Below are 27,816 nucleotides of genomic sequence, written 5' to 3' on the forward strand. Positions count from 1 at the left end.
TTAGATATGCTAGTGCTTTAAGACTTTTAGTCTTAGAATTTATTTTTTGGCTAAATGTATTATAATAGAAATAATAATAATAATAATGTTTCGATTTATTGTTTAAAAAGGAATTCTATTTGATTTAATAGCCAATTTGTTAATTTCCACAAACATAAAGCAATAAAAACATATATATATATAGAAATATGAAATACAGTGAAAGTGCCTTATTCGTGCTTCGTTCATTCGCGGTTTCGTTATTCGCGGATTAAAAAAATGCGATACAATTCCTCTATTCGCGGCTATAAACTTCTTTATTCGCGAATTCTAATAAGTACATACATAAGAATAAAAGGATTCTAATAGGTACCCAACCCGAATTCCGTATTCGCGGTTTCTGTATTCCCCCGTGAATACGGAATTTTTACTGTAGTTCAACGCACTCACTAAACTTTGTTTAAAACAATCTTTGAGATTTACTTCAATGTTTGTAAAAACTTGTTCATTTCAAAAAAAAATTTTTTTTCATTATCTACAGAGTAGGCCATAAAATCAACTCAGAATCTATATATATAACGTAAAAATAATTTTTCATTTTGTTTTCTTATATATATTGTTCTTGTCGCAAAGCTCGAAAGTGTGAAAAGATTTATTTTTTAAACATTTTATTTTGTTATAAATTATAGCGGGAAAATTTTGAAGAAAAAAAAGCAGACACACCAATAAATCTATATTAATAATTTTAATAAATATCTTGTAATATAATAAACGCAATTTATTTAATCAGTGCTCTAAAGGAAGCAAATATCAGTTCAAGGAATGTCGGAAGCAATGAGAAGTGAGTAAGACAAACTTGAAAAAAAAAACCTTAAAAGCGATCGATATGGACGAGAAGATAGAATTTCGAAATTCACAAAATTTTATTGTTACAGATACGAAAATTAGACGAAAACAAATAACACCTCAACAGCAATGGGATAAAGATAATTCTTTGGATAATGCTGGTTAACAAAGCAATCTGATGAATATTAAAACTATGGCGAATTATTGGAAATCAATTAATTTAAGTAGTTCCCTTAGGTCACCGCGTTTCATCACTCTGCACGAAAATTGCTCCAAAAAGTGGCAACTTGCAAAAGTTGAGAATTATCATCAAACGAGTCGTGTAAGAGAGGAGTAAAGATTGCAACGAGTTCACGCCTTCAAGCGACATCTAAGCGCATCTGACGAAAGACTAGAACGTCTTTACGAACCTGAATTGTGTCGGCACTAAGGCTAGATTCCTGATTCGCCCGCCCATGCAATTTCCTTTCTTCCTTTCCTTCTTTTTAATTTAGAGTAAATTAGGTTTTTTTTTTCTTTCCTCTTAAAATGAGCTTTCTTTTGAAGTTAAGTGAAAAATTGTAAAAAATAAAGTGAATACTCCCCTATCCAACGTATTTATGGATGGAAAAAATCGAGTTTCATATAAACGGTTGAAGAAAGTACCTTTAGCTAATTTAATCCTTAAGCGAATAATTTAGGAAAATAATAGAAGGAAATTGCAGAGAACGCTAAAGAAAGTTCAAATTACTTTTGTTCAAAACGATGTCCACATTGAATTTTATTGTAATATCGGGTCTTACGATTTCATGAAATTACATAATCAGAAAAAATTTTCGACAAAATTTGAATAGAAAAACCAACAGAATAATCTATACCTACCTTCTAAACGAAAAAAGTAAAAATTTTTGATAGCTAATTGTATGTTATGTCTACGGCCAATGTATGGAGTGAAATGACGCGAATATATTCAATCTTTAAGGTTGTAATGTTACTCACAGTTTTTACATTATATTACGTTAAGGATTGATTACAGATGACAGGTTCGTCAGGTTGATTAACTAACTATACAATATTTGGTCGCATGTTGTGAAATTCATGACAGAACGACACATATCGAAGAAAAATATGGCTTTCGTATGTCGAATGAGAAAATGTGATACGAAGAGAATTTGCAAAAATACTTGATGTTATTGTGTTTAACTGAAATCTCCGAGTGCTTCGAATACTTCGGTTTTGTTTACATGAGCAGGGGAATTTTTTAATTTAAAGCGGTTGTACGGCAGTGTGTAATTTAAGGTGTACATGGTTTTATCATTGCTGAGCAAAACTTTGCTCGTCAATGAAATGTGTTTGTTATTCTCTTTCTCTTAATCAGCGTTCATGTTCTGTCACACAGTTTTTCATTTTTTTAAAAGCAGACTACACATTTTCCGTGGAAAGAATTTTTATAACTCATCTGGCATCATTTAAAATATAAACGCCGTTCATTACCCAAGGCCGATCTTTTCCTTTTACCCTCTCTGAAATCATGCGCGCTTTTTGTTAATAAAATTCGTACTAATCTATTTTTATGAAAATAAAACTTAGAAAGTTCGTTCGACAGTTTCAAAGTATTACGATTGTCAAATACTTTCAAGTAATCCTTTGCTTTCTGCCATCATAATGTAAGTTATTTTCAATCAGATTAGCCGGCAGGGAAAAAAAGAAGTTCAACTTTTTGCCTTATAGCAGAACCTCTCTTATATCAATTGTTGTTTTTGCTCTGAATATATTGCGAACAAGTGAATGATTATAGTAATTTAAATCACATCAACTTCATACCAGGCTGGTTTATCGGTAATGGATAACGTTATGATAAATTCAAGCTCAGTTATAATCAGTTATCTTCCGACGCCGTTGCAATTAAACTCAACCTGAAATTCTATTATTTTCAGTCAGCAGCAAAGTGCGGTCACAACGACCTCAAGCATCACCAGCAGCAATATTTCAGGATCAACGTGAATAATTTAAATAATGGCGATATGTCGACCAGCACTATGTCGACATCTCTCATCGGACAGATGCATGTATGCTTAATAATCAGCGACACTTTTACTTTCCCCGTAAAATCTGTAACTTAATAGTAAAAGTAAACTTAATAAGATTCAATCCGTCTAGTGCACAATATGTCGCTATTCTCACTGGTTCATGATAAATCTCGGATCGTTAAGCGTCTACCAAGCAGCACAACTAATACTGCACACATCTATTGTCTTGCTTTCATTCTTTTATTTATTGTTTTTCTGGACAAATTAAACCATTTATATAAAAAGAAAATCCACAAATGTTAAACATACATATATACATAGATACAATGTGGAAATGGATACAATGCTTAACTATATACAACACATTTTTTTTTTTTCGTATTTATGCTTATACCGTGGTGTACAAATTAGTAACAATGATAATTTTAAAGGCTTTTTAGCCTGGCCGTCATGCAAACTCTTTAGTTTCGAAATCAAAACAAAACAAAAAAAAAAGAAAGGAATTATAAAGCTTTTTAATCAATAAAATCAATATCGCTTGCTTACGAATGTTGAATGGATCTGTTTGAAAAACTAAAATTCTGCACCACAATTGGAACAGCGTTTGTTTTTCATTGCTATACAACAAAGTATGCCCACCGGAAAGAAGGCAATTGCACAGCATAGAGCCAAGAGAGGGAAAGAGTCTTCTAAAATGCCGATACGACAAACTGGACAGCCACCAATAATAATGATTTCAGGGGGAACGGTAAGCGGCTGACTTATAACCACGTTAACTGGCGTTGACTCGAACGCACCATACGAAGGCACTTGACCATAGCAACCTGTATGGCTGGAAGTGTTAGGTGCTGTAGCGTTCGCATAATGCTGTTGCTGATCTAGTGATGGTTGTGGACCTAGATTTATATACGGATTAGGTGCTTGCTGAGTTGACTCATGCGAGTTGGGATATTTCAAAGCTTTAAACAATAAGATAAAAAAGAAGGTATGATTAATTATAAATATATTTATGTTTGTATTTGTAATAGAAAACTTGCCCATTGTTGGTGGTTCCAAAGGTGCCTGCATGGCTTCTTCATATGACGGAGGATTAGCATCATTCTTTGTTTCAGACATTTTCCCGTTTGCTTATTTCACAATTGGTGTATAAAATAACAAATCACTTAACTGTTGTCGAGAGGTGTATCGCTTATATATTCTACGCTTTTATCAAATAATTGCATTTTTTGCACAATGTATATTGCCAACAGTAAAAATATAATCCAACTTAGGGATTACATGAAAGTACAGATTAAATAGGAAGAGAATATGTACGGAAAAATGCAACTATGAGAGTTGCAAAGATGAAAAGATAAAGTAGACGAAAAGCAAGGCAAAGAAATATTTGAAAAGAATTCCATTCTTGCCCATACCTACGACCTTTTATCTGATTCATATAACTTGGCGACTTAGCTAATTCATTTCTAATTAGAAATGACTGAATAATTCAACTAATACACTTACGAGCTTTCATGATAAAAATCTATAGGCGATGTTCAATTCATTACAAATGGCTGGTACACGAATAAGAAGAAAAATAATAAAAGTTTATGTTCAGTTCTCATGAGAGCAATGGCCATATCCAAGCTTTATTTTCGGCTTAGCTTTGTGTATATGTTCAAGAGGATCAAGAGGGTATATAAGATTTTATGGAAGAATTTGTTCAATACATGTAATCAGTTTGGCAAAATAATTTTAAAAAATTTATTTCCGAGAAAAGACGTTATTCGACTATTTTATTAGTAGAGTAGAAGTATTATTCAACAATTCACACTTTATTGAATGACGTCTTTTTTTCAATGCCATAATTGTTAGAAATTTAAAAAATTAATTTCAGGCTGTATCTAACGGGCCGCTGAACAAATAATTAAAATGCGTCATAATGTAAATTCCGATCACATACGATCAAGTCATTATTTTTCAAAGTAATCATACTCTCAACTGAGTAAACCATATGCATGCAATAATAGTAAAATGTCGCAATATGGTAACGCGGACTATTTCACAGGTAAATTTCGTTCGCCTTGTGGAAGATGTTGTTAAATTTTGTTTAAAAGTGCGTAAAGTTTTGTAGAAATCATATAAAAAAATATTATTAAGTCTATTAGTTAACGTCTCCTAAAAACGAGTAGCACAAAAATTTGCTAAAATATCAACACGTTATTATTGTTACAAATTTGCAATAAGAAAATAGTGACGAAATTGCAGAAAAAAAATTGTATGATACGAGTTGTTGTGTCTATGTATGTGTGTGTGTGTGTGTGCGCGTTCTAAAGAGAAGTTAAAGCTTGTTAAGGCAACTCTATCATCTTAATCAGAATTAAATTAGAAAAAAAATTGCGAAAAAAATTTTGAAACAATAAAATTATTAATTATTAATTAATAAAATTAATATAAAAAAAAAAAATAGGAAGAGGTAAGTGAATATATTGCGCGATATCTAATATAAATAAATATTACACACATACCAGAAAAGAAGGAAAGTTAATGCAACAACGCAAGTGCGTTTCCCTTGCGTTATTGTTTAAGGAATTTTCAATGAGAGACAGCTGTTTATGCATCACTATTTAGCTAATAATGTATGGCATGTATAAGTGTAGCTTCGATGCATGTAGAGTTTTTCAGTGGGTATATTTATGTTGCCATTTTTTTTGTCTTGTTTGTTTGTGCATGCTTGAGAAATACCAAAATACGAAATAAAAAAGTTGGTGTTCTCTCGAGTAGTGGGAAGTGAACGTTTAAGTGCTTTTTATTTCTTCGATGTAAATGGTTTTTAAAGATTTTGCTAAATCTAAGAGAAAATTAAATTATAACAAAAAAAACAGAACGTCTTGTGCTATGCTAGATATTTGATAAAGAAAAAGTTTCAGCGGTTGTTGAATTGTACGCTGCCGAAAGAGTGAGCAAGAAATTATGATTAAAATAAATTACGGTTTTGTTTTTTTTTACAAATCGGCAATTGACTTATACGAAGTGTTTATATATAGATATATGCGCGTATATGTAAGTATATGTGGAAATTTATGCAAGCCTTTTAAGATGTCTTTTAAAATGCCGAAGCCTTTACGTATATTTAATAATTTGTTAATAATCAGTCTACATTAACCCTACTCTAAACGTATACGAATGCGTTCACTTATAAAATTATTTTAATTTCAACTTTTACCACAAGCAGCAAATAACATGGCCGCTGAAATTTAAAAAAAAAAAAAAATTAAATTAACTTGAAGTTTTAAAAAATATTTACGAACAACTCATACATGCCCATATATGTGAAACTTTTTTTTAACATTTATGTGTATCTTGCATTATGGCAGTATATCAAAGTTCTATTCCTTTATAATAAAATGTTTGCCATATCCATTTCGCTCAAAGTTACTGCCGTGCGCGGCTTACCGTCCTTGTTCATATTTACAATTGGGCGGCATAAAATACAATATATATATATATATGCCATTCGAGTATTAGACCTATGTTGAATATGATAAATTTGCTATCATTTTTTAATTTCTTATCTCATTATCTCTCTAAAAATGATACTTTTTGGGATAACGTTTTTCTATACCTACTATTGGAGAATGAGTGTACATGGATTTTTAATATTCCGTCTGACTATTTGGCTATTTATGGAGCTATCACATTTATAAAAAACTGAGATGGGATGAATGATTGACATCAGTGACCATCAATTCGCTCAAAAAGACACGTCTAACAGCGAAACAACGAACGAACTTAGCGTATGACTTATATATAGTTTTTCAAGACTAATAATATTAAAATCAGGTAAATAAGAATAGCTTGCGATGCCCAGCATCACCGGGCAATAATTGCAAATTGCGTAATAATTGGTTCATTGTAGGCTCGTTGACTGGACAATTAAGAATTTAGTGGAAATAACGAAAGAAGTTATGCTGTTATTGAATGAGAATATATATATCTTATCGGATCGAAGGTTTCCTACCCAACATTTTAGGCTAATACATAGAAGTAGAAATGATCGCATTCGGTCAGCTTAAACTTTTCTTTCCATGTCCATCTAGATGTCTTAGGACTTGTTTGTATTATGTATTTCGGGCAATTCATAAGTTAAAGTTTGTTGTTGACCGGTTGCAAATATATTTTTTAAATATTCGCTTTAAACTTTCGACTAACGTATACTATCAATTGTATTTTACGGATTTTTACTTCAAAATATGTGTGTAAAGTTGTATTTTATAATATTTTAATATAATAATTTTATAGTATTTTAATAATATTTACGAGCGCAAAAGTTCCGGCAGCACATGTCAGGCAGACAGACAGACAAGCGAACCTGTGATTTATTCAGAATGTTGCCTTTATGGGGACTCGTGTTTGTTACGAACCGAAGAACATGAAATGTGTATAAAAATATTAATTTTGGGCTATGTTTTTAAACTATTTGAATTAATTTAAATCAGTTTGATTAAAATATTTGATGAAAATTTCAAATCATTTTCTTTGTATTTTCCTTATAAAGTCAAATATAAAATCTAATCATTCCAATTATTATCTAGATCACAAGATGTATATTAAATTTACCAAATATAATATAAAAGGATATGAAAAAGATAAAGGGAAAGAGAAGAGAAGAAAGAAGAAAAAAACAAAAAAAAAAAAAGATGAGCATAGAAATCCCTAAAGGGTGTAAGTATCCTCGATTAAAAAAGTTATCAGACATCGGCTTAGTCATATCGTTGATCTGTCTTCTGAAATCATGAAATAAAAAATTTAATTTAAAAGAAAAAATTTTACCTCGAAGGTTACCCTTCCATTCTAGCCACATCAAAAATCAAAAATCAGATAAGGCAAGAAACTAACAACAGGTTTATTATACCCATCACCGACGGATGAGGTGTATATTCATTTTATCAGAGCGTTTGCAAAGCCCACAAGAAGGAAGCTTCATAGCTTCATATTCTTGATCAGCATCAAATTCTGAATCGATTTAAGCATATCAGCCTGTCTGCTGTAAATATTCTCCTGGCCGCAAAAGTGCAGCTGAACAGTGGAAGTTATTGGGCGTTGATTGGTGAGGACACTTTTATTACTCAAAAGGAATAAAAATTCGGTTTTTTACTCATTACTCATAAATTACATAAATGGATAGATAAAGGGACAAAAAAATTTGAACGCATATTCTATACCCAATACTGTAGTACTTCTACAAAAATTGCTAATATCAGTCACGTTTACTCAATTTTATAACGCTTTATAATTTCATATTTTTCTTTTAAGTACCAATAAAAACCCCGCATATATATATTATCTTGGTTAAGCTTGGTATCTTGGTTAAGCTTAGTCAGTGTAAATTTAATTATGAGCTGTTTAATCCGCTCAGAGTCGTTTGCAAGAACCTAAATGACGTCTACCACTTATTCTCGTTATCGGACTCTTTAAAGTCCATTAAAGCAACATTGCTTAATACGCGCGATTTACCTATGTCGTACTTAAACTAGCTTTTAACCATAAAAATTCGTTACGATTCGAAAATGAATTCTTGTTAATTATTATCGGTTGCCAGTCTTGTGCATGTTTGCGATGGCTTAGGGGTTCATTTGCAATTGGGTCCTGTACCGGTTGTACGTGTGGCTCTATGCTGATAGTGTACATGCTTTTTTTCTTTTTCTTTTCTCTTCTTATTTGTTTTATTATACTCATACTGAATTTTATTATTAATTAATATTAATATGTTTTGCATTATGGGCCAATTGAACTCAACTGTTATTTGTTTAGTTGAGTTTCTAGTATAAGTAGAATTAAAATAAATAAATAAATAAATATATATATTATTTTTCAGTTTCAAATTGGTAATGCATCCAAGCATGCCCGTCCGTTCATCTATCCATCTGCGCAATTGCGTAGTACCTGTAAAAATGAAGGTATCGTCTACGAAGTTGCGAAAGGATTTGATGAAATGAAAATGATGCAAAGATATCGAAGAACGCGTCCATGTTTATATATAAATAAAACGTTGCTTTTAAAGTTTTACATTCGATCTTATAAATTGCACTTATTCAAATGCTCATTATCAATGTGCAAATTACATAAGACGTTGCCTAATTGCATAATTATTTAAATTATTTGCGAAGTACTGGGTATTAAATATTCGATACGAATTTCTTTGCCTTATTTTCAACGCATATCATCCATAAAAGGTTCTTTTATTTCCACATTATTACATTATTCTCTTCTCGCATGCATGTAGTCATCGAAAAATTTTTTTAAAATATATTTTCGAAATTTTTGTTATTGCTTTTGATTTGTTTTCAAAGGGGAGGGGAAAAGGCCGTACAGGAAAGAGTGACACATTTTTACTGCTCACGTCGTAATGCTGAATGGCGAACAAATATACATATAGTGAAGATATTCAAAAATTTGGGAATCACTGACAATGAAATCTTGATTTAGTCCGATCACGTAAGTGCCATAGTTGGCAAGATATACGATTTCCTCAGATCACTTTGCCTGCAACATTTATCCAACACCTTCCAAAATTCGCCATCTCTTAGCATAACAATATTTAATGCCTACGTTGCTGTATAGTGCTAGAGCTATTATAGACTCTGCAAGCCACAGAACGCTCAGGTTATCCGTTAGACATGTCTATGCGTTGGAATGTTGCGGCAATGTGTCAGCATGTGTTGGATGATTCGTTGGAATGTCGTTGTCGTGTTGTTGACAGAACAGGAAAATATTTGTATTATTTATTGCCGGCGATTATCTTATTGACAGCGATCAGAATTTTATACAATAGATTGCAAAAGGCAAGACCTAGTAAAGGGGTTGAAATAATTGAATTAAGGCGCAAAGCATAAGGATATCAGATCAGCTATTTTGCATAAATAGTACACGCCTCTGGAATTGGCTGCTGTGTCCAATACGTCTTCCAAGTGATGCAAGCATATTTAACTGGCTGTAAGCAACACGATGAATATCGGTTGATATATAAGTTAAAGTTTAAAGTAAAATACCACAAAATGTTATTCCTGCTATTCATCTCGATCCAATTATATTTTGGAAATGAAATCAGTGCTTATCCGTCTATACCATCTGTCATTTTAAGATTTGGGTTTGAATTTCAATTTATTAGAATTAATTGGTTTGCAATGTTTTCTCTCTACGACCAACTGTAAAGATAGAGTGTCATTATTAGCAGTGCCTATGGATGGATCCATAAATTCGAAAAATTTGATTCCTTAGTTGAGGTAAAAAGTAGTGAGCTTTGAATTTTTGGATAGAAAGGTCTTACAATATTGCCAACGCTTCCTGAGATCCCTTCATAAGTTTGAAGCTTTCAGTTGAGGAACAGTAGACCTAAAGAAATTTATGCGAAAGTTGTACTTTTCTATAGATGAATGTTCGCCATTCATCTAAATGGTCCTTTGAGCAGTAATTCTTTTGGACTAAAGCGAGATATGGAAAAAGCGCACGGAAGTGTAGCAATGCGATTGTCCGCCAGTTTACGAATTTTGAATGAAATCTGTAGGGCGACAAAAGGATCAATTGTTTAAAGTCTATGATTAGTAAGCAAGAAATTGCTGTTCCTTGAATTATTATTATTATTATTATTAATGTTTTTACTTTTATTTCTTTTAATGTAATTAATTATATATATTTTTTTTAATATAGAAGAAAAAGTTAACTTCTCTTCTTATAATTGAACATTATTTGAGGTCTCTATAAATATAGCGATAAATTTGTACATGAATCAACGCTTCCGCACATTAAGTCGATAAGTTCGCAACCGTCAACGCATTCTGCGAATAGTTTCTCATAATCACAGTCATTCGATTTGTTTTCCTTTAATTCTCTGCATTATCGAAAAGGGCGAGTAATCTTTCCTTTTTCTTTAGATTTCTTTAAGCGGGCACTCACTTTCAGATATATGTTCTCGAGCAATGTTACAGGACGAGTTTTCCAGTTGGCGTAGCTGTGTTAAGTAAATACCGCCCGCAATAGCCAGAAAGATGCAAACTTACAATCTGTGACAAATAGTTATCGTAAGAATTCGTATAAATATTTTTTTTGTTTTTTTTTTGGAGCCATTAAATATAACGTTATTGTTGCAAGAAGCAGCTTTCTACAGTTTTTTTTTTTCTTGATGCTACGGTCAATGAATATTAAAAAAATCGCTCTCAACCGAACAATTAGTTTATTTACTTTTTGGGATGACTGTCGATCGATACGTTTTTCTTCTTCCCTGCAACACTTAATTATTTCGCTATACCCCATATAAGGCTATGGGCGAAAGCTAGCAACTTAATTGGGTATTTAATATATGTTTAGAACGATCCCCCCAAGGTCATCTACTTTATTAATCATATTATTGATAATTGAGTATAAGTTTTCGTTTCATAGGCTTTCATTTTACTTTTAGTTGAGTTTAAGTAATTCGTTCTTCTGTTTACATCAAAATAATGAAAAGTATGTAAAGAAATGTTTACCTTCACGGCCCGCACATATATACTTATAGTGTAATTATAGGGCGACGCATACAATACACGGTTTTAAGGTTATATTACAAACTCTTTCGCGTAGATGACCCTGACCAAATATTTATTATCGTCATATGTTCTCAATAACAATTTCCTTCAAAGTTATAATGCTACGTGTGTTACCATTCATTTATTCTGTTTCTTTTTTGGCCCCGTTTGCCTTCCTTATGTTTTCTCTCCCACCCACTTATTATCTTTTCATCTACATTTACCGTTGCTTCTAAGACTTGACGATTCGTATCGACTAACTCGTTCTATTCACTTGTGCATATATGTTAAAGTATATCCGCATAGCTACTAATACACACTTAAAATATAACATTTGCATGTTTTATGAAGCATATATATATATATATATATATATATATATACCGCAATTCGAATGCAATGCATACGAAAGAGAAAAAGCTATTATTTTGACGTGATAGTGTCGGAGAATAATAATGTTGTGCTTCTCTCTTATATGATGTTTTTTTAAATAAACTCTTCGCAAATATTGTATAAATTGAAGTTCAGTTATATATGTATTTTGTTTTTCTTTTGTGCATCAAACAAATATAATAAATATTACTTTAATTTTCTTTATTCGTGGATTTCATAAATGTGTCTGCCTCGTTTACAATTCTCTTGAGGCTTTTGCCGTCTTTTAGCTTTCATTTTATAATTCAAAAACGCTTTTTTTTTTCTTTTTTTTTTTTAAAAACTTACATTAAATCCTTAATAAGCTCCATCGAAATATATCCCTTGTATAATGGAGGTATCTAGTTTAAGTAAATAAAACTATAATTTCACCTTTAAACAGCTCAAGATGTAGTGTACCTATGTGACTTAGATTGTACCCTCCTCAATTAAGGAGGCATATTTTATTTAACAACGAAAATTGTTAAGGTATTTGTAAGAAATTTTTAAAGATCACTCTATGTATGATTTCGGGAGATGGGAAGCCGGGATATCTTTTCTTTTTTTAAAAAAAGAGGATCTTTTGTAGTTTTGCCCAGAGCTATGTATCATTTAATTTCCCTAGTCCACGCGGGTCAAGCTATTCAAAGTGTACTGCTCCTCGTATGTATGGTGCAGAATGTGGTGGCAATCACCCTTTAGGGGAATTTCGCATTACATAATGAGATATTAGATTGGCCTCGTCTATATGAGTGTCTGCCAAATACACACTTTCCCCTTCTGGGGCCGGGAGTATTATGCCCGTAATTTTAGTTGCGTGCACTTCTTTTTTAAAGTTTGAAAAGCACTGCTTTTATTCACGGAACCAATCGCTTAGAAATCCCTTTCGTTCATAGAAGTACGAGGGGTCAATGGGAGAGCGTACCCATGATGAAAGAAGTGCAAGAGTTATCTCTAGAAAATATAAAAATAAAAAGAAGAATTTATGCCCATTATTTTTATTTGGAAAATTTTTGATGCTAAACGTTGCGAACTATTTTAGGCTAAGAGGCGAACAGGAATATAATTACAATATTTTTAAAATATCGATAACGTTTTGAATGCACATTTCCTATATAATTGTTTGTATGTTTGTATGTTGTTAATTTGTTTATGTTCTCGATTTTCATCCGTAGATAAGAGAATAAGACATGAAGTAAGAGAGTTTAGAAAAATAGGATAAATTACATTGCTTAAGAAGAGAATTATTTTGGGAGATGAAAGAAAACCTTCTTCAAATTCTTCTGTTACGGGAAAAATGTGGCCGAAATTGGTTTCAGAGGATAACAATTCCGACCTAGAAGAGTGTCTTTTAAAAAAAAATCAGGTAGTGACGGTATCTCGGTATTTCGTTGGTGAATTTGCTAAGAAAAATTTTGAACTACGCCGCTAGAATGGTGGAAACAACTTGAAGCCGGCCTCAGCATATTGAGACATAGTTTATTTAATCGTTCCTTCTATTATAGATTAAAATATTTTCTTCTGTAATGCATTCAATCGGTTGTTCTTACAAACGCATCCTAATCTAGTCATCAATATGAAATTCAAAAATTTAGGATAACATCTGAAAGCAGTTCAATTGTCTTTATTATGTTGAAACGCTTGAGACTCTTAGTGCAGGAAGAGATTCAGCATACTGTTCTGTACGTTGCGAATAATTAGTACGTTAATAAATGGCATTTGAAAAATTGTTTGCATCTTTATCGGGGACGACATCGATAAAAATGCTTTTGTCTGTTTTATCAGGAACGCGATAAACGCTTCTTTTTTTTTTATTGTGTATAACGTTAATAATTTTTGTTTTCTTTTTTTGAGAATTTTTGAGTTAAAGTTTTTTTTTTTTTATTTTTTTTTTTTTTTTTTTTTTTTTTTTTTCTTTCTATTTTTGTTTTTATTATTGTATTATTATTATTATTATTTTTTCTTTTATTAACATTTATTATTAGATTTGGTATACATTGGATTCTCGTTAGACATTAAACTGGTTTGGTTTTAATATTTTTTCAATTTTCTAGTGACTAATTACGATTGTGCGTGTAAAGTATGACCACACCTATCACCATAGCCGCCGCATTTAATGATACGAATAGTATAAGCACAACAACAGCAACTGCTTCTGTTGTTGCCATCGCTTCAGCTACAGTCGCACTGGTGAATGCTACACCACCCTCAAAGCCCAATTACGTGGTACAAATGTCACCTGCACAAATGTCATCTGCACCCATAGATCCGCTAAGTCATGTGGGTGATGGCATTTTCCTACAAACAAAAACCGCACAAGGTTTAGCTGGTATATTTGTTTGGGCCGCTTTATTCATAACATGCCAACAGGTGGGTTCCTATAATTAGTGTTTTTATTATAATTACCATAGGTTGATATCTTATTCGCTTTCATTTTATTCATGCGCTTTCTCATATTTCGCTTTCGATTCGATTTAGATTTATCAACACTTGCGTTGGTATACAAATCCTCAAGAACAACGTTGGATAGTGCGCATACTATTTATTGTGCCCATATATGCCACATACTCGTGGATAAGTTTATTATTTTTTAATTCGGCTAATGTTTATGTTTACTTTTTTACGGTGCGAGATTGTTATGAAGGTGAGTAAATTGCTTTTATTCTATATAATGTTATGTTATACTTTAATCACATTTAAAAGATCAAATTATTATTGTAAACAATTGAAACTAGGTCTGCCCAAACATTTTCCGTAGTTTTGTTCTCTGCATGGTTATTAATATCGCTGACATCAATTAAAGATCAAAAAGATAACTTTCTGCACAGATTTTGTTCAACATCCATCATAGATATTTCAAATGTAAAAAAACATGCAAATGTGTATGCATGTATGCATTTCACACTCTTAACCCTCTTAAGTCATGGTACGGATGTGATATTGCTTTCCGATCCTTAAACTTTGTCTAGGTGTTTGCAAATATTTTTTTTAAACCCTACTCGTAAAGTTTATGCAAACAACTGATCCGCCACTAAAAATAAAAAATAAAGCACAAAAATTTCTCTCCCTTTCGTAAAAATATGCTCTAAATTTGATGCTCAACTCTCGTATAATGAAAAACTCTTAAGTCAAAGACAACTCTCCATATTGATCGGGATTAAAGAGAGAGAGAGTTAGGTCGTCAGTTTCAAGCTATTTTAATGAAATTTGCTACGCTAACCTTTTGGCTCAAGGGCGGACGCTACTGAAAATACTTCAAATCGGCCCATTTCTTCGACCATGTCCTTTATAGAGCGTTATTTGGCAAAGTCATTATATGAATAACTGTAGATCGACGAGTGGTGGCCAACCATAGCGTTCTTACTTGCTCTTTTTTTTTTTTTTTTTTTTGTTTTTCTTTGATGAACACATTTTGAAAGTGAAAAAATATATTTTAGTTTGTAAGAAGCATGTGCGGTGAATATGATGACCGAGAGAATAAATGAAGCAATAATAATAATAATATATGGTAATCAATAAAAAATAAAAATTTTATTCTTATATAATCGTTTTCTTCGTCTTCTTCTTTTTCGTTTTCTTAGCTTTTGTCATTTACAATTTTCTGTCTTTGTGCTACGAATATCTGGGAGGAGAGGGTAACATAATGTCTGAAATACGTGGTAAACCTATCAAAACCTCTTGCCTTTACGGTACTTGCTGTCTAAAGGGCAAAACGTACACAATTGGATTTTTACGTTTTTGTAAACAAGCCACTCTGCAATTTTGTTTAGTTAAACCATTAATGGCTTTTATTATAATATTTTTGCAAGTATTTGATCTATACCGCGATGGCAATTGGAGGTAAATAGCTTACAATATTTCATTTTGACTGAGTAGATATTAAATAAAAATATTTACATTTATTTTCAGGACCGATGATGGTTACATTTATATAACCGTTATTTATAATATATCCGTTTCATTGGCTTTATATGGTTTATATTTGTTTTATTTTGCCACACGTGATTTATTGACACCTTTTGAGCCCGTATTAAAATTTTGTACCATTAAATCAGTTATATTCTTGTCGTTCTGGCAAGGTACGCTATCAATTTTACAATTTTTTTAATAAATTTTTTTTTATATAAGTAATTTGTTTTTACCATATTTCTATATAAAAAAAAAAAAAGGTGTTGGTTTAGCTATTTTGGAAAAGGCTAAAGTTATTTCTCCAATTGTTGATAATGCTGGCACTGTTACTCCGGCCGGTACTGTATCGGCTGGCTATCAGAATTTCTTTATATGCATTGAAATGTTGTTTGCAGCAATTGCTTTACGTTACGCTTTTCCATACCAAGTAAGTGACTTAAACGATGCTTTTATCTATTTTTTAATAAAAAAATAAAAAAAAATAAAAAAAACAATATCTTAATACATACAGGTTTATGCTCGCACTTGTATTGGCGATGGTCATGGCCGTTCCGTAACTATGCAGTCAATTTCAAGCAGTTTAAAAGTAATAAAAATCAGAATTTTTTTTTTTTTTTTTTTTTTTTGTTTATATGTTTTACATTTAATTTATAAAAATTGCATTTTTTTATATCGTGCGCTTTAGGAAACCATGAACCCCAAGGATATAATGACAGATGCTATACATAATTTCCATCCGCAATACCAACAATATACACAATACAGTTCCGGTAAGTTTGTGTGGAAAGAAATATTATTTTCATGTTTATATGTTGCGCACAACCGTTTGCTTTTAACCGATGTAAATATATTATGTAGAACCATATCTTGCGAAAAGCTTTCTTTCTGAAAATATTTTCATCATTTTTAACAAAAAAAAAAAAAAAATTATTAAATATATTTGTGTTCATTTTATTATATCATATGAGTATATATTGACGCAGACACTTATTTATGTTATATATAAGTACGCGCATGTGTTTGTTCATTTTTTGTTTTTTGTTTTGTTTTTTTTTTTTTTGGTAATTTTAGTATTTTCCATAAACGTAGATACTTTTTGATTTTTATTTGTTAAAAGATTTATTACTTATGGTGATTTATGCAGATTTTTATAAATTTTGATTTACTTTCCATTGAATTGTAAATAAATGTTCTCGGGTTAGTTAGTTTTAGTTACATTTTGTTTTTCGTAGGACATGAGAAAAACGAACCACAACATTTTTGCTGCATTGCGTAAACCTGATGGTATTCAATGTTTATGGAAACATATATGCCCAGTCTAATAGCTATGAGCATAGTCTGTACTCTGGCTATATATATAGAAATCTCTAGCTCTTTTATGGATCCCCCAATACTAAGGAGTATATTCTGGTATTGTGGGATTCTGGGATTGTGACCGATCACTAGTCAGAACAAAAAATCGTCTATTTTCTTATTATAGTTATTTTGACTGGGTAATGGCTTTGGCATTTCGAAGAAATAGTCTCACAATAATACTCTCCAATATCAATTTTGTTACTGAGCATGTTTATTAAGTCACATGAACAGATGATTTGCGACGTCTTTATCATGTTGCTCGTTGTTGCGGTTACATAGGGCAATTAATCAACTCGTACACCTATAACGAGCGTTGTGTTGCTTTTTGTTTATTTGTACGTTTTTTTGAGGATGGGCATTAAAGTAGAGAACGTGACGCGAAAAAAAAACGGACTCCTAAACTTTCTCACGCATCTGCTCATTTAATGCGTGCGTACTCTTCTTTAAATTAAATATTAAACTACTTCGAGTCACGATGCTTGCTAGCAGCATTTTTTATAAATGCTCTACTTTTTCAGTTACTATCAAATTATAAATAGATAATATAGGTTTTCAATGTGCTTTTCAATCACAAACTTAAACTAACCCTGCCCAAATAAGTGTTGCCAAAATAAGTGCCGTGACTCTTCGAAATTCGCATTTTTCTCATTGTGGTTTCCTAAAATTATATGATAATCAAAAATCAAATGATCATCTCTGAGTTGGATATGACATGCCTGGTATATACATATTTTCATTTATGGAACCTCGTCATAAAGCCAATTTCCATTTTAATTCATATGTTGCTCACATATTATTCATAAGCCATGTTATACTAACATATATTTGAAATGGAATTAAAATTTAGAATTTATTGAATATTCGACCACTTTCGTATATCTCTAAAGGTCAATATATAGATTTTAGTGATTATCGTAGTGAGTAACATGCAAAAATATTTGCTAAAATAACTTAGCCTCAACTATTCATCCCCCTCTTGTGATGGTAAAGTTATCGAAGTGGGGACAAATTTGCAATAGTAAGATAGTAAAAATAATCTGTCGTTTATATATCTCTAAGAAAAATTTGAAAAATAAATTTCAAAATGCGCCTGATGATGCGTTCACCTTCTTCGTTCTCTCCTCTCTGCCTTCCTTCTCAAATTTAATTATAGAATTTTGAATAAACTTAAGCTAATTGTGTTCATTGATAATTTGATCGATGATTGATTTGAAAATTTTCAAAAATAACAAAAAGTATATATATATATATTAATGAATCGTTGTTGATCGACTTAAAATACTAAAAATTGTTTTCCATATTTATTTATTTATTAGCTGTTAGTAGTAGTGGGTGGACAAATAAAAATTAATTATTTTGTTTTAATTATCATGCTTGCTCGATTTTTGCTTTTCACATTTAATATTTGCATTCAATTTTTGGCTTGAGACTTTGTCTACAAATATAGTTTAGTTGATTAATTAATTCATTCTTATTATTATTATTATTTTCATTTTAATTAATTATTTATTCGGGGGCGGTTATAAAGGCTTGAAATCAATTTCCATTTATTTTGATTTCTTTGTTTTGGATTTTCTTTTTTTTTCTTCTTTTTTTTGCAGACGTAACTTCATCGCAACGTTATGAAAAACTTTGAAAAAACATGCAAATGCAACAAAATAATTTTAACTATCCATAATTAACAATGAAAGATTCCATTAAACGCTTTGAATTAAACTCGGAAAATTTTTATAGTATAATTATATTTCTTTGATAAAAAAGAAATTAAAAAATAAAACAAAAAAAAAAAAAAAAAGAAAATTAAAACAAATCTACACTACCACCATAATTGCCTTATTTAAGCTACAAATTAATACTTAAGTCTACAGTTTATAAATATTAAAAAGAGTAAAACGAAAAAAAAGAAAAAAAAAAAACCATCTTTCTAAAGCAAACAAATGCCAAGGAAAACACCTTTGTACAAGTTTAAATTTCTTTTTTACATTTTTTTTTTTTTTTTTATTTTTTTTTTTACTCAAATCAATATTTACTTTGCGTGAAATATCCTTTAAGTGGAATTAAAGTACTTAAACAGATTTATTTTGATATTTTGATATGTTATTATTATGTACCTATATACATAAAACGAGCGTAGCCATTTCTATGGACACGTTTTATATATTAAATATTCTTCTTTTAGTTGTAAGATGTTTTGAATCCTTTATTATTTTAAATTAGTTTAATTTATACATAGGTGTGCGTGTGCGCGATAAAATCCGTTTTACTTTTTTCGAGATAATTTTCTTTTCTTTGTTTATTTGTTTTTGTTTTTTTTTCTTTTTTCTTTTATATTCATAAGTAAAATTGTATAATTTTTAATCATACCGTGAGCTAAAAGGCAAAATAGAAATTATTTATTGATGTCGCGGATGCACGGCCTCTTGGGTGTGGCTATAAGCGAAAAGTTCTTAAATAAATAAATGAACCGTGCCCTTAAGTTCATTTTTGATCATGATTTTGTTCATTATTGTGGAATGATTTGTGATCCTTTTTCTTACTCGCAGCATGTGTGCATATTTATTGTAATGCATTTACTTCTACTTCTGTATAATTTGCTTAAATGTCGTAATGGTATGTATGTATGTTTATTTTCGTTGTTATTACCAATAAAATCATTATAAATTCAGCACTAAATTCATATAATGTGTCCTTTGAAAAATTTTATTCAAATTCTTATTAAAAGATGCCACCAAATGTGTTTTTTTTTTTTTCTTCTTTTTTTATAAAAAGCACCTGTTTTTTTTTCATATACCCATCTTTGATGGAATTTGGATTGTATTAGATTTTTGTGTTAACTTGAAAATACGCATCAGACATCCTATATAGTATGCATAGTCCGTCTGTTTATGGAAACTGGGAGAAAAGGCTACAATTTGACAATCACGTTCCATCAGAGAGCACTAACTAAATACATAGAGGTGCTGCATCAGAATCATCAAACTACAAGATAGTAAAATTTTCCGGGCGTTTGATGTTTCTGTTATCAGGTAGAGCGCTTTTAATTAGCAGCCATTTGATCCCTTGCTTGTTAATTTTCACCAGTGGGTATGGGTAAGAATTATGTTAAACTGTGACACTGTATCAAAAATTTTGTAAAGCAAAAGCATAAGTTTTTAAGTGAATTGCGTGTTACGGTATCCGTAGAAATGTAGATTTTCGAAAAAACCCAAAACGAGGATAAAATAAACAATGAAAGGTTTATATTTGCCAAACTCTTCAATAAATTTCAATAAATATTTTCATATAAAGAAATGTGAAGAGTTTTTCCTATCATTAAAAAGAGCTACGTTGCAAGAATATTATTTTAGCTGTGCGTAATTTACTTAGCATACCGTACGCCGTGGTGTGATGTGGTACAAGAGTAAGTTTAGTTTGTGTGGATGTATGCTGCAATGCACACATGGACTTGAAATAGATTCACCGTTCGATCCATAATCATTTTACGCATTTTTGTTTGTCTATTTTTTTTCTTGCCGCAATTTTTGAAACATTATGATGGAGTTTGGCAAGCCATCGTTCCAAGCTTCGCCCCAAGGACGAATGCTATTGAAAATGATTAGGATTAGACCAATTTTTCGTTCATTTCCCATAAGAGGCTGCGGCCCATTGCAGTGTTTTCACTTATTTTTTATGTATGTTTATTGCACATGGTGTGGTTCGCTGCAATATATTGTAGAATGAATATCCTGGACTACGCCAAATATATGCGTATGCAATTAAAATCAGTAAATATGAAACTGTTGTAATTAGTAAGTGAAATAAAGAAAATTTACATTTACAATGGAACTTTTTTTAAAAATATAAAAAATTTCACCGTAGAACATTTTCATTTAACGAATATATATAATTTCGATTTCTTCAATATGGAATTTGCTATAAAATGTAAACAAGTAATATTTGATACCTACGTAGATTTAAGTTTTTTTTTTTTCGTACATATACACTTATGTAGGGTACCTTAAAATTTACGCAAGATTTGCAATTGCCAACATGTGCGGTAAAGTGTTGACAAGCCAACGACAGATGACAGTATACGGTTAGTAAAATTGGAGCATTTGACAAGGGACTTAAGCGCCTTTGTGAAGCTCATCAAACAGTGACGTGACTGTTACTGGGATCTCGAGAGCGCACTATAATAACCAAGTTCTTTTCGCCTAGATTGGATGATATTTATGTGAACGACATGTGGTTTCAGCAAGACAGTGCCATATGCCATATATCACATGAAACCATTCACCTACGGTATGGGACATACCCTGGATGTGTAAAATTGAATTCCTAGATCATGTGATCGGAAGCCATTTGCCCCATATGTTATTCCACACATAAATCTACCCTGTATACATTATAGTTCCAACCAATCCTATTTTCTATTTAATTTAAATTTTGAGTAAATTTTCGGACATCCTTTGCCATATATGCAATGGCGCATATTCACTTAAGAACATAGAATGCTATGCACTTTTATTTCGTAAATGTAACCGTTTTAACAGAATGCATGCCCATACAAATGATTGCTAATTGATAGCGCTCTACTGTTATTGACGACAATAACACTCAGTAAGAATGTGTGCGAGCGATTTTACTACGTTTTTGTATTTTGAAAATTCTCATGATAACTCTATGTATTTAGTTCTCTCTGGTGTGATTACAGATCAATTTCGTAATAACCTGCTGTTATACGTCACTTATAAAAAATCTTAATCTCGGAATATTTTACAAAGGATCAGAAAAAAAAAAAAAAGAAAAAAAGAACTCATGCCACCGTTAGTGCAGATTGAATAAGTGGTATTCACAATTAGTCAAATATATTACAGTTTATATACTGGCTTGAAATGATGGCTCTTTTTCCTTCGTTCCATTAAAGCTAACACATTGGAGGTGGTATGTCGTTCAGTCTTAAAGAAAAAAATTGATTTTCCAAAAATCCTTTATTGGGCAATGTTTTGAATAAATTTTTAATTGTTTTTTCTTAAATTAAATTTAGTATAAAAGAATATTTTTTTTTTTTAATTATGAAATTTTCGACTAAATAATAAAATTCCTTTTCAATGAGCAATTGATATATACTGGGTATAATAATAACGGATTGAAAAAGAAAGAAAAAAAAAAAAAAATGGAAACATTCCTTAATTTGTTGTATTGTTGTGTTCACTTTTTTTCAATTTTCTATGCGAACGATTTAATTAGGTGGTAAAAATTCACGTGGAATACGTGTCTCTTCGTATGATCCGGACGATCCAAATTACAATAGTCAAAGCAGTGGTGGTGCTAATGTCAGCTTAACTAACAGCTATAATTCATCGGCATTGGCCTGTATGGCATCAAAGACATTGGGTAATCAACGGAAATTTATGCCGGGCGGCCAACGTGTAGCAACGATAAGTCAAAATTATAATGAAAAAACTATGCTTTTAAGTAGCGATGATGAATACCAATAAATTCCCTTAATATTGTAAAACATGTTTTGTCGTCAAATTGTTATATGATGTAATTATTTCTCTATTGAAAATTTAAGTTAAGCAAAGTGTTTAGATTGATCGATAAAAATTTAACGTAATATAAGGCTTTTGCTAAATTTTGTTTTTTTTTTTTTTTTTTTTTTTTTTTTTGTGTAAGTAAATGTAAGTATTTTAAATACGATAACATAATTTGCATGTTATTGCAATAGTTTGTTTTAAGAATGTTAGCAGAGTAAGCAATAAAGCAATTACATTTGCTGTAGGAGGACACTGGAGATCCTCCTAGATATCCTAGATATCCATTATTCCAATACACATCTTGCACTTAGCTTGAGTCGATTGATTGTCATCGTAAAACAAGACATTTATTTCGTATTATTTAATAATATATTAATTGTATATACATATATGAAATTTTTTCTTCAATTTGTTAATTATGGGCGTGTTACGTAAACGGATCGATAGTTTTGTGCTGTTACTGTAAAAAAAAAAAAAAAAAAAATTCTTGAAAAGTTTTGTTTTTCTCGTGTTTTTGAAGGATATACGTGACATGAAAGCGAATGTAACTCTCACACTTATGAACTTAACAAAGCAGTAAAGAAACTACGAATCGTAATATCCTACGTTTCAGCTTTTTATTTCAATTTTAAATAATTTTAAATAAACTTGACAAAAGACGTGCTGAAAAGAAAAAATGGATATGAGTTAAACGGTTTAGAAGCTTGCCCTCTGACTAAGAATGTATATATATTTTATTAAGAGATGAAATGATGAAAAAATATTGAAAAATCTCTCCTAACTTCTGTTAACGATTATAGGAGTTTGTAGTGAAAGTCGATCCAAATAATTAGTTTGTCATTGTTAATATATAAGTACAAAGCGTGTATAAAGGGAAGGAAATAATATCTTAAAAATCTATTAGATATTAAAAAAGTATACATATATAAAGTTCAAATTATGTATATTATTATATATATATATATATATATATATATATATATATAGATATGTGTAGTCTTTTTAAAGGAAATCCGGCCATTTTATGAATGGTTTGCAAATTTTATTTTCTAATTTTATTTTTCTCAATTTTTTTATTCTCGCCGTAATCGAAAAAAAAAAAAAATTATTAAAGAGAACAAGATATATGGGACTGAAAAATTAATCAATCAATAAACACATGTTATGAAAATAATTAACAAAAAAAAAAATTTAAAAAAATAAAAAAAAATAAATAAATACTGAATACAAATTGATCGTAACCAACTGCCGTCTAATAAAAGAAATTCAATTTTATTTTTTTAGACGATTTTCTTCGAATATCTGTTTTTGTTGCTTTTATTTTTTCTTTTCAAGCCAAAACTGAGGTATATGCTTGGCATAGTTTTTGAAATATTATTTCTTAGGATAATAAACACTCAATGTTTTTAATAAAACAAAAAAATACAAAAAAAAAGATTTTTTTTTTTAAATTTCTGAAATAAGTATTAAAACAAAACAAAAAAAAAAAAACAGAAGAGAAGAAGTTATATTTGGCTTAGATCAAATCTATTAATACCCATCATCAGCTTGTGTACAATATTCGGTTGCAAGATAGAACGAACATCTTTGTATATCGATCGTACATTGTATCGTACATATCATAAATTTTTTTAGATAATGTTTTTGTACGATTTGGTAGGAATTTGTAGGTAATTGTTAGTAATGAACTAAAAACCATGGTTACATTCTTCATCTTATTTATTTATGGTTGATGATCCGATTTAATCAATTTTTGGAATATTACTCGTCAATTTAGTTAAGTAAAAATGGAAAATCCGTCTCAAATTCTAAAGTAAAAACTGAAATTTCTAATTCGTAACCGATTTTGCTAGTTTTCAAAACTAACCTGAAGGAGAAGGAGTTTAACACTGAATCTGGTTTTCAAAAAAAATTTTTCAAATCTCAAACGTAATATAAGTTGTTGGACAGCTAAGTGATCAGATATGGCAAAATCCACTTTGACTACATACTCTTATCAAAAATATATCGATTATATGGGATCGTGTATACCTGTGTTATGTGTTACACAGTTATTGCTAAATCTAATACGTAGTTTAGTATACATGCATTAAACAAAATAATTTAATATCAAAGAGATTTTCTCGCATATGTGCTTTTTTGGTGATACTTTTTTCTCGCATGCTAATTAAAAGTTATTGCAGTGCTGTTCCACCGAACATCAAATTGAATATAAAACGATAACTCGCGAGTCTCTTCTACTATTATGATTCTAATGTCCTTTTTTTTTTTTTTTTTTTTTTTTTTTAAATCTACAAGTTAAAATTGTATTTTATTTTATTCCGCTTTACGGTTGCGAATTTCGTATATTGTAAGTTAACTTGCTATGCAGATGAGATTATTTTCTAAAATTATGCAAGAAAAAATTGTTTTCATATTATTTTGCAAATACAATATATTTCACATTTTCGTCGCTCGTAATTGGCAAAGAAATATAACTCTGGAACCTATGTATAAGCCGTATAAAATTCAATTTTAATAAAAATAATTTGCTAAGACTATATATATATATAGAAATGTCATTGTAAAAAAGTTCCGAATGATCAACTAACTGCCAGGTCTAAAATGAATAAAATAGTTTAAGAGTTTTTATGTATTTATGTAATTGCTATGAAAAGTGCTATGACGGGTATTAGAGACTTGTCCTAAAACGAATATAACTTTCCTATTTGTTAGTTTTAGTTTTCGCTGTTAAACTTTAATCTTTTTATATGTAAATTATTTATATATTAAATAAGATTCGTGTATGGTTTATTGCAATTATAGGCGAATATAAAAATAAGTGAAACTAAATAAAGAAAAATTCGTATAATAAATTTAGTGATGTAGAAAAACAAACGAAATAAATAAAGAAAGGTAAGCAGTAAGTAAGAAAATAGATAATAAGGCATTTCTCGGTGCATATACCGAGTCCGCTGTACTTAATATGTAATGTGTTGAATTAAAAAATGTTTTTTTTTTTAGTAAAAATAAACCAGAAATACCTTTATTAAATTCTTCAGGGACGATTTCTTTTTTCAATGTTTTCATATTTCAAGTTTTTCTAATTCGATAAAATTTTTATATTTTTTTCTTTGGTGAAAGATATTGTATCAAATAATTTATTATTAAATTGTTATTACTTTTATTAATTATCATAATTCTAATATAAATAGCTTAAATGTCTATATGTATGGTGAAAAGCGTTAGGAGATTAATAACCTTTTTTCTGCTTAAATAATTTCTCCAAATGCGTTGATCAAGCTTGGAGTCGAGTTAATGAAGGCACAAATATACATATGAATGCAAACTAAACGAGGACATTAGAGTATGCACATTGTTGTGTAGATTATAAATGATAAAATTTATAAAGTTTTACTTTGCGAAGTGTGAAATGGCGACTAGAAGTAGCAACAGACAAATGAAAGACGATCAAGAGAGTGCAAAACCTGTTCATTCTGTTAGTTTTGAATAGGTTATCATTGCATCTCGTGTCGTTAAACATCAGCTTGTTAATAAAGCACATAACGTTTGGTCTGAGACCGCAGTTGGTAAACCATGGTGCAATATTTAGAGTACAACTGACGATCATAACTTGAATTCATCTACTGCTGTTGCTAAAGGAAGACTGAGGAAATCTTGTCGATTGATCTCAAATCAGTGGAAATCACAGCGCGATCATTGATACGTAATAGGCTGGAAGATGCAATATTATCTGCGATTGTATTGCCATGAATGCCCCTGTGACTAGGCACCCAGAGAAAATGAAAACAATGTTGATCAGATTTGAGACTATATAGTAAAAATCTGATTTCTAGCAGATAACGGCGAGTTTTACCTGAAGGAAAAGAACGCAAAGCGGATAAGATAGATTTACTGTTTGCCAGGATAAGGAATATCTTCTATGATTGAGTACTTACTCAGCAGATGGTTTCCAGGATCGCTAAACGTTCAGATGAAAATATAGAGTTGCATAAGTGATCTGAGAAATAAGCTTCGATGTTAATATGTGGAAACCAGAGACCGCTGCCTGCGACTTCCGACTTTGATCCGTCAGTAGGGATGGGTGGGCAATGTTTTCATTTGGCGTTAATTAAGCTCGAGTAAGGCCAACTTTACAGCTCTCTTATAAGACAGTACTATACACTTGTATTCACTCTATGCTGTATGTATCATCTTGTAATGTTTTGAAGAAGAAGAAAATTCCAGAATAATTCACTTCGCAATATCGAGATATAAAATAAAACAAGGCAATTAATATGAAGCTCGGGAACGATAATATGGATTAGGTGGCGGACGTCACATCTGCATACGTTTATAATCAAGTCATCTGGCAACTTTAAGTTAAGGTTCAAATAAAGAATCTCGTGTTTACATTGAAATTTCTTTATTTAACTCAGCGATTGGTGATTTGGCGGCGACTCTTAGAAGAAGAATCAAAGAAAATTAAAGAAATTAATAACGGAGATGTAACTTTTCTTCTGTAGTCTATTTGGACGCTCGATTCTTAAAAACCGGTTATACATTTACTATTCAATATATCCATTGCACCTTTTGAATGGACAATAAGCCATCTATTGAACCTCGATGTTAGTTGGAAGGAACATTGTGCGCTGTAATGTGCAGCGTCAAGGGGAGAACATTTGATTTTAGAATTGCAAACAATACCTGAACTTTGTTCTACGAGCTCGAATTTCTTCACATCGGAAAGAAACGATATTTGGCCAGTTTTTATGTCGCGATTGCATCGACTATTATTGATAGCCCTCCTTAGTGATGTTTTTATTTGCTTTGAACAAACCATAACGCATCAAATCGTCCAGGGAATTTTTCGAAATAGCGCTATCATTCAGGTGTTCAGTTGTATTATATTTACGATTACCGGCATATCGTAACGCATCATCACCATCCACCATTTGTAAGGATTGAGCAGCAGTATCCTTCGCATTAAGCAGAAAAAGAAGTTTCCGGTAGATGGAATTTTTTTTTTTTTGCATAAAATTACACCGATTTAGAATTCCAAGAATCAAAAAGACAAGAATGTTGCGTATGCCTTAGTCTGATACTTTATAGAATTAATTGTACCTCAAGAATGGCGCTTTCAAATGAAGAGGTTACCGTTTTATCCAGCACCGTACATTATTGCTTACATTCTCGGTTAAAAAACAGCAAAGTCAAATTCGTACACCTAATAAATTTTTTTCTCAAAATGGCGAACCCAAATTC

General features: G+C 30.8%; 2 protein-coding genes across 6 annotated transcripts; one reads left to right on the forward strand and one right to left on the reverse strand.

Moving 5' to 3' along the window:
* Positions 1 to 962: 962 nt before the first annotated feature.
* Positions 963 to 4,094, reverse strand: LOC119631553 (brain protein I3). Of its 3 annotated transcripts, XR_005246676.1 has the most exons (4): positions 3,872 to 4,094; positions 3,381 to 3,793; positions 2,989 to 3,293; positions 963 to 2,916 (listed from the first exon to the last, which is right to left on the reverse strand). XR_005246676.1 is itself a non-coding variant. In XM_038023873.1 (2 exons), exons 1-2 carry the CDS (start codon positions 3,948 to 3,950, stop codon positions 3,408 to 3,410), a joined length of 465 nt encoding a protein of 154 aa, XP_037879801.1. In that variant the 5' UTR covers positions 3,951 to 4,094; the 3' UTR covers positions 963 to 3,407. The 3 variants fall into 3 exon arrangements, 1 of the variants encoding a protein (XP_037879801.1); XR_005246675.1 differs by having other exon boundaries at positions 2,989 to 3,793; XM_038023873.1 differs by having other exon boundaries at positions 963 to 3,793.
* Positions 4,095 to 5,261: 1,167 nt separating this feature from the next.
* On the forward strand, positions 5,262 to 22,676 carry LOC119631408 (transmembrane protein 184B). Of its 3 annotated transcripts, none has more exons than XM_038023578.1 (9): positions 5,262 to 5,289; positions 13,843 to 14,158; positions 14,267 to 14,432; positions 15,370 to 15,628; positions 15,698 to 15,867; positions 15,958 to 16,124; positions 16,209 to 16,283; positions 16,383 to 16,467; positions 22,283 to 22,676. In XM_038023578.1, the coding sequence occupies exons 2-9, from the start codon at positions 13,871 to 13,873 to the stop codon at positions 22,531 to 22,533; spliced, it is 1,461 nt and encodes a 486-aa protein (XP_037879506.1). In that variant the 5' UTR covers positions 5,262 to 5,289; positions 13,843 to 13,870; the 3' UTR covers positions 22,534 to 22,676. The 3 variants fall into 3 exon arrangements, with proteins under 3 accessions (XP_037879506.1, XP_037879507.1, XP_037879505.1); XM_038023579.1 differs by lacking the exon at positions 22,283 to 22,676 and adding an exon at positions 18,655 to 19,039; XM_038023577.1 differs by lacking the exon at positions 5,262 to 5,289 and adding an exon at positions 5,337 to 5,876 and having other exon boundaries at positions 22,283 to 22,533.
* The last annotated feature ends 5,140 nt before the right edge of the window (positions 22,677 to 27,816 follow it).

The sequence above is a fragment of the Glossina fuscipes genome, unplaced genomic scaffold (assembly GCF_014805625.2).
Source record: "Glossina fuscipes isolate IAEA_lab_2018 unplaced genomic scaffold, Yale_Gfus_2 1, whole genome shotgun sequence".
Taxonomy (NCBI): domain Eukaryota; kingdom Metazoa; phylum Arthropoda; class Insecta; order Diptera; family Glossinidae; genus Glossina; species Glossina fuscipes.

Bases quoted from the DNA above. Each gene is read 5' to 3' on its own strand.
- LOC119631408 (XM_038023578.1), top strand. From the start codon at position 13,871: ATGACCACACCTATCACCATAGCCGCCGCATTTAATGATACGAATAGT. The intron at 14,433-15,369 runs GTGAGTAAATTG...TCGTTTTCTTAG, and splicing joins GGTGCGAGATTGTTATGAAG to CTTTTGTCATTTACAATTTT. The intron at 15,868-15,957 runs GTACGCTATCAA...AAAAAAAAAAAG, and splicing joins ATTCTTGTCGTTCTGGCAAG to GTGTTGGTTTAGCTATTTTG.
- LOC119631553 (XM_038023873.1), bottom strand. From the start codon at position 3,950: ATGTCTGAAACAAAGAATGATGCTAATCCTCCGTCATATGAAGAAGCC. The intron at 3,794-3,871 runs GCAAGTTTTCTA...TATTGTTTAAAG, and splicing joins TTTGGAACCACCAACAATGG to CTTTGAAATATCCCAACTCG.